At 43.2% G+C, this 7,842-nt stretch overlaps 1 protein-coding gene across 1 annotated transcript; it reads right to left on the reverse strand.

Moving 5' to 3' along the window:
- Positions 1–1,614: 1,614 nt before the first annotated feature.
- On the reverse strand, positions 1,615–3,958 carry pou5f3 (POU domain, class 5, transcription factor 3; the record flags this gene model as incomplete). The annotated part of the gene is made up of 5 exons (XM_079178677.1): positions 1,615–1,875; positions 1,976–2,140; positions 2,453–2,583; positions 2,964–3,075; positions 3,206–3,958. 5 exons carry the CDS (start codon positions 3,956–3,958, stop codon positions 1,615–1,617), a joined length of 1,422 nt encoding a protein of 473 aa, XP_079034803.1.
- Between the last annotated feature and the right edge of the window lie 3,884 nt (positions 3,959–7,842).

Here is a 7,842-nt window from a genome sequence, read left to right on the forward strand (position 1 = left end):
GAGGCTCATCTCAAGACATGGACAGTTAAACTTGATTACTAAATGCATTTACGGTTACTTGATTGAAAACATCTAGCTAGCGCATTAAATAATTGAATCCATTTACAATATGTGTCACATTAAAAACTACTGAGTCTAACAGTTGTGATTGCACATTCACACATTGGTAAATAGGTCAAATAATTCATGAGGCGAGATTGTTAGAATACTGAAATAACTGGTTAAAAAGGATTGTTTGTCACTTTGACATCGTCCAAAGTGGGTTTCAGAATACAGAAATAGGTCTGGATAAAAATTGCTTCACTGTTTTAATAACTCTGAAAGTTTGTTCTTGCTAATACATTCACATGCATCTTAAGTCAGTTGAGGTATAGCCAAGATGAGTTAATAAATGACATTTAATGTCTTAATGTCTAAAAATGACAGTCATTCAAGTAAAAAAAAGAAGCTTAAAACAAGACCAGATGGCAGAAATACTCCACTAAGCACACAAACATGTCACAAGTATTGAGTGTTATTCAACATTTCATAAACATAAAAACCCATCACAATAAAAACAAAACAAGACACATTGAAATACAATTTGACAGCATAATTGATCCGGGTCAGATTATACCTAATCTCACTACAATTCATTTGAGACATTGAGAAAATATTGATTGTGTGCAAATGGCAGATTAGCAGCTAAAACACTTGTGAGTAACACGTCATTAATCACCTTTCCTGAAATTACAGAATCTCACCACCCCTCAAATGATGCTAAAGACAATGATGATAATCAACCTTACGGCCAAAATCTGTGTTCAGTATACAAGCGGGGCATTTTCTTAAAAAAAAAAAAAAAAAAAAAAAGCTACAATATTCAACAATACAAAAGCAACTTTGTGCAAAAATTATAGAAAAATGTGAGAATTTGTATTTTCCATTTCAATGAGGCAGATCAGACAAATACTGCAGCTGCTCTATGCAGATGAAACAAAGAAAGTATTGCACAAACATTGACCGAACTGTCGATGGAGATGTTGGTTTAAATTCCCTGACATGCGATTCCTTTGATAACCAAGATCTTTCCTCGCCTGCACCACAGAAAACCTACCCAGGATTTGGCAAGAGTGGAAGAAATACCCCATCTCTTCAACCCTGCTCGCATTTACAACCACATTCTCAACCAAACAACTGGACCAAGCATTGTAGCAAGTTAACACATGTACCAAATCTCACTTTGATATTGTTCTAAACCTGCAATGATTAAAGCAGATTGAACAACTTACTATGCATTATCCAAGAAAACAAAAAAGGCATATTCAGTTTAAATTTCTCTTAGTTTGAAGTCAAACCAGTTGTTGGAGTTGCAGGTCATTGTAAGAGGATGTTGCCCATGGCAGTTCGATAGGTTTTGCCACCAAAACAGGAGCAAGTAAACACTTTCATCCATTTCCCTGCTGTGGTCGGTAGAAGAGCCTCCCCACTTGAAATGTTTCCATCCCACGATCTGCCGATGTGATCGGTCGATCTGGCTAATGGGTTTAGAGGCTCGTCTTCAGCTTTAGTGGAGGTTGGACAGAGAGACGTGGGAAGGTAATCTGTGGTTACGGCCTGCTTGAGCACCTGAATTTATCCAGTCAGGTGACCAACTAGTCCGGGGTGCAGGGCTTGTTTCAGGAGGTCAGGCCGATGAAGCTGGGGCATGTAGAGTGTAGGAGGGGGGGCACCGTGGTAGCTGGAAGTAGGGTAGCCCTGACTGGGAATGGGGGAGGTGACCATGTTCAGTGGGGAAGGACTCTGCTCGTAGTACTGGCCGTCGCACTCCTCATCTAGTGGCAAGGCCAGGCGCTTTCCTTTCTGTCTTCGGTTGCAGAACCACACACGTACAACCTGCCAGAAATGACATTTGTCTTTTAAAAATGTGACCAATTAGATATTCTTTAAAAAAAAAAGAAAGGCAAATGGGATCTCTTTTAGAGTTTGTACTTACATCTCTCTCCAGACCCAGGTCATCTGAGATGTGTGTGATTTCTTGGGTGTTGGGCTTGGGACACTTGATAAAGTAAGACTCCAGAGCAGAGCGCACTGCTCCCTCCAGACTGGTCCTTCTCTTCCTCTTTCTGGTGTCGACAAACACTCTCTCAATCTTGTACATCTGACAAATAAGAAAAACATTTTAGTCATGCCGTGTTGAGTGCAGCCTTATTTATGAAGATGTGTATCATACGGGCCCATTTGGTGCATGTCACATATTGAGGTCATGGGTCAAATAAAGTTTCTTGTGATTACTAAACAGCTTAATTGTGGCCACTAGGTGGCATTTTACACTTCACAGAGTAGAGGGTCTTGATCCAGGCTTGCCCAGCAGAAAGTTAGCCAGGTCTGAAAAGATCCATGATCCCATGGAGCTTGGTGATCAGCTGTTGTCTTGTAAACTAGTCGGCAGATGTTAGAGAAGCAGACTTACATCCTGGGGATTGTCCGAGGTCTCTGCCTCATTCAGCCATCTCTGAAGAAGGGGCTTCAGCTTGCACATGTTCTTAAAGCTTAGCTGCAGAGCCTCAAAGCGGCAAATGGTTGTCTGGCTGAACATCTTACCTACAAGCACATACAAACATCAAATATGACATATCACAATAAAAGCCCAAACAATGATGTGAGATTAATCTACACCAGACTCCTAATCTGTTTCAGGAATTTGTTTTCTTATACACCAGATCAGCTACTTTCATTAGTGATGTTGGTCCTAATTAAGAACTGATCTACACACCAAACTAGAAATCCAAAAGATGTCCACCTGGACTTCCATACAGTGTTTAGTGAGTAGCTCACAGATGGCCCATGAAGATTTGGATGTCAGCTTTGCATTGTCTGATTTTAACTCTTTGTTATTTAAATCACCTGGGTTTAACAACTTACTCTAAAATAAATAAATAAATAAATACAAACCAGTATCTCCATTTGGTAAATAAACTCACCATATAAGTTACCCAGGGCAAGGCCAACATCAGCTTGAGTGAAACCCAAGGTAATGCGTTTGTGTTTCAGCTCTTTAGCGAACTGCTCCAGTTCTTCTGTGGAAAGATTCTCCTGAACAGGAAAAAGTAAAAACATTACGATAGAAAATGTGTAGCCTAGGTGGCATTTAGTTATTTCTGTGAGATTCAAGTTGCATTGGTAATCACAATCATTGGAGCAGTGATTAAATGGCTGCGCTTACCTCCTCCGAGTCGCTGCACCCGCCGCTGGAGGAACCGCTGCTCCGCGTGGAGGAGGCCGGGTTCTGCGTCTGGGGCCCGGCGGCAGTCTGGCTAGTGTTCACGCTAAAAAACGCGTTCCCTGGAAGCCCGTTGCTTGGAGGAGATGGGGACATCGATGGTGAAGAAGCAGAGGATGTTGAGGGATTTTGATTACTGCTACCGGGTGGTGTAATGTGGGTGATCCCGGGCCAGAAGGACGGGTTCCAGGCCGGAGAGTAGAAGACTCCATGGGACATTGCGGCTGGCGCTGTTGGGTACTGTTGAAGCTTTATCTCCGTTGAGTAGTCGTTGCTGGTGTCCTTCTCAGTCTTTATCTCGGGCAGTTTGATTTGCTCCCGGGCCTCAGCTATGGGGGGACTCAGGTTTGTCGGCTGGGTAGCTGCCGTTACGCCGGGTACCTGGCCGGTGTAATCGGGCGCAGCGAATGGATACCAGAGCTTGGGTTGCCCAAACTCTCCAGCCTGAAGATCAGCTCCCCTGTAATCGCTGGTGACGGGTGGGAAAGAAAAAAAGGTCTGCGCGGATGCTGGTGTGATGCCACCATAAGCGGCTTTGTTGTAGAAGAGGCCGTGGTCTGGCAGGACGCCGTGGGGAAGCTGGAATGACGCAGGGCTCCCAGAACTCTCGTGACCCAAAACATGGTTGCAAGGGTTGCTCCGGCTGAAGTCATACGGCCTGATTTGGCACTCCGGACTCTGCGATCTTTCAGACATCTTCCAAAATGCGTGCGAACCGGTCAACAAGCGTGCGTCCGAAATCAAACGTTAAAAAAAAGTTTGCTGCGACTAATTCTAAACCTGCTCATCCGTTTCACTTTTACGCACACACCAAAGAGGGATGCGAGAAGAAGCTCTCCAAAAATAACCCAGCACCTCACCGCGAAAAGTCAGTTTTTTGGGTGGGTGGGTGGGATATTATGCAAAACTCTAGACTTGAGCAGTTGCCGTTTTGGTGCAACAGAACCACCAACACGCCGACCTACTCCATGAAGTTCTGACTTTAACACCAACGCCAATCACCTCACCTTCAAGCTCAAACGTTCCTCTCTGGGCCCCGGCTCCACAAGTTTTGCTAATCACAGCTGCGGGTATTGGAGATCCCCGTATCTCTTCACCCATTGGCTGGCGAAGACAATTGCGCACAGCTGATGGTGAATTTGTGAATGACCTTGATTCTTCCCAAAGTAGTGGGCGTGTTTTCACATACACTTTAAGCCATTTTGCTGCAGACCAACTATGCCTTTTGCTTTTTAAGTGATTTTCTTATCTTAACCATTATACAGAAACATATCAATAATTCAACAGTGTTGAGTCAACTTTGAAAAAAAACCAAAACATATTTACATTGCTAAATAGGCACGAGTCGCTGCTCCTGTAAATACATGTTGTAACACTATAACGTGCTCACCTCATACATTAATTATAATGCTCGGTTTGTTTAAGTTATTCCTCTTTAAGGACATGGCTTTGATATTAAAATCCCTGACATTTAGATCTGAGTTTATTTGAATCACTAACATCTCAACTAAATGAAATCAAGTGATAAAGACAAATTAACTTAATGATTTACTTTGAAACAATCAGATATGAGACAGACTAATTAATGTTTTTGAGAATGTTTGGGCAGCTCATGAGCAACACATAAGGAAGAAACAAATGTACTGGAAATGCACTCAAGTATTGTGTTTGGAAAGGATGCGATAAGCAGGGAGAACTGCATGATGGGCCACACTACGCCTTTGTGTGATTTTTAAAAGAAGTTAAAAAGTTATGTCTCAAAACTGCTCTGTCAAGATGAATACTTTGAATGCAGCTATGTGAGGATGCCGGCACAAGCTGTAAAACGCGGTAGACTGAGAAATAGCGGTTACTTTTGATTCCGCATTTCTTTCCAAACTATGAATGGAAAAAAACTGAGACCTAAATCATAAAACCACCAACAGCATTCAGGTGAACTTCTCCTATTCACCCTTGATCGATGGTCGTTCAAAAGCCTGGATGGCCGGAGCATTGGTACAGATGCGCTCCCCCAGCGCGAGTCGTTGGCTGCAGATTGCGGCAGGAAGACACACTGCGGGGAGGGAGGGGGGGTGCCATTGTACGACCTGGCCCCGGGGCACCCCGTGGATTTCAGATCCCGAGTTGCGATGGTCGACCATTAGCTCCTTTTCAGATTGGAACAATAAGTCTCAACCCTTTGATTCAACAAGATTCCGCCCCACACCCACCTCCTCCCGTCTCCCCCCTCCCGTGCTCTGAAACAAACACCAGGCTGAAGTTTCACCCTGGTCTGCAGGTCCGGGGTCCATTGAGGCCATATACATTGACTTTCTGTCTGATATGGCCTAAAGGTCCAAAACTGGTCTGAGGACCAAGGTGCTGCGTGCAGATGACGAATGAGTATCGGATTCCTCCATTTTTAAGCTTGTAGAACAATGTGATTTTTTTTTTTTTTTTAAATGCATTGGCCCCTTAAAATGAAGTGATACCTGACTGGTGAAACGTGTGATAAACAATGATGCTATTTTTTTCAGATTGTGCTGTTTAATTATCAACAAGAGGAGGTCTAGATGCATTATTTCACAATGAATTGTGAAATGAAATAACACCAGAAAGGTGGGATAGTCTAGTCTCGAAGTATAGCTGAAATATATTGTTGCGTTACACCTCAAATGTATCTCTCTTGTTCCCAGCTTGCAAACTTTCTGAGTTTGACAAATTAACTCACACTATAACCAGGCAGTCAGCACCCTCTCTGCCCTCAGAGATACAAAGTTACGTATCTCCAGGACCAGGGGACCTGAGGGGGAATAGCTTAAAAGACATCAAACCCCAACTATACAAGCATTGTTCTGGGCCATGGACTTGGGGGAATAATTGTCATGCAAAAGACAGACAGCAAGAGAGATAGCAGACTTCAGGCAGGGCTTCAGAGAGAAAGGGACAGCAGAGCACAGCTCTCAGGGTGTCCAAAAGAGGGAGGGGAGGGTGGGGGGTTAGTGTTGAATAGCTCAGTACAGTGAGGAGGAGATGTGTGAGGGGAGTATGTGGGTATTTAGTTGACCCCCCCCCCCAGATGTCTCAGATCTTGTCTTTAGTTCTTTTTAAGTGGCCTCTTCAAGACACCTAGGAGATCTGCTCGCAGGGCAAGTCCGGTCAAACAGAGGAAGGGAGAACGTTTCAGATAAAAGAAAGCCTGCAGATGCAGCAGCAGTGTGAATGTGTTGCACACCTCGACCAGTCACACTACTGGAGACAAAAACTACCTCTACCGTGAGCAATGTAACTAAAACCAACTCCAAAGAATCAGACCCGTCTATTGCTCTTTCAAATAATTTATCTTCATTTCTCCTTCTTCACACCTTCACGATAAACTGTGTGCATTTAAAGGAAAGCTATACTGTTTGATAACAGACTCAGAGGTGCTGCTGTCATGTGATTGACTGTTGGTTCAGCAGTAAGAAACTGATCTCTGAGCTGCAGCTTTTTGTGGAAATGTTGTTGTGTTCACAGCTTTCTTTTTTATGGTTGACACACCGCTTGTCTTTCATTTTAGGTTGTATGGTTTTTCTCACGTCAACACATCTAAAAATGACACATCGATCTAGCTAAACTTGTCATCTCAAGACGTATGTGCTTACTAGATAAGCACTTCTGAGAAGGTCTGTTTTTAGAAATGCTGTAAACACTGGGTGTCTTCTTTTAAGATGGCTAGAATTAAGGTCTAAATAATGACACTGCGAACTAGACAACTCAAATGTAATTTAATTGCTTTATTGTGATGTTTTTTTAATAAGATAAATAAGGACATAAGACTCAGTCCCTACTTTTAAAAGTTACTGATTTAATAAAGTAATAACCCTGGAATGTAAATACTGCCCATCCTGTAGAGCAGCTCAAACGTCTCCCTCAAACAAGTCTGATGGCTTTTTGATTTTCTTCGGCCCTGCCTTTGATGGCCCACAGTCACAGACCCTCCGCCCACCCAGGTTTTTATCCGAGGGCCAATGGCTGCCTTCTTTCCACTGTCCACAGGCACAAAGGGCTTTTAACGGCCCTTGGCATGTGGCTCAATGGGGACAGGAGACAGACCCATCCCCTCCTCAACACACACACACAGATATACAACCACATACACAAAACCCACATGGAGGTACATGCATGATTTCTCTTTGCCCCTACCCCCCAACAAACACACACACAGAGACACACACACCGAGTGTAGTCGTTTGTGAGCTGACGGTAAAACAGGATCACCACAAACTAGACAGAGAGTCAGCGACAAGCTTGAGGCAGTGAGGCAACACCAAATTTGATGGCAGAGTTTATCTGAACAGGAAATGCTTATGACTTGCTGACTCAGAAGGGCTAAATGTATATTCAAATCCATCCGACATCCCTTTTTTTGTGAACAACATGTTTTTTTTTTACAGAATTGCTGACTAAAGGGGTCTAGGGGTTTGTAATATTTAAGTGTAATATTATGTTTCATTGCTTCAAGAATCCTCTCAATGGCAAAAAAAATAAATAGGTGAATGAAGAGGAATTTGTTTTCTGTGGGTGTTTTTATGGGACAGTGGATCTTTCAGATCAATTCA

The sequence above is a fragment of the Pholis gunnellus genome (assembly GCF_910591455.1).
Source record: "Pholis gunnellus genome assembly, chromosome: 18".
NCBI classification, from domain to species: domain Eukaryota; kingdom Metazoa; phylum Chordata; class Actinopteri; order Perciformes; family Pholidae; genus Pholis; species Pholis gunnellus.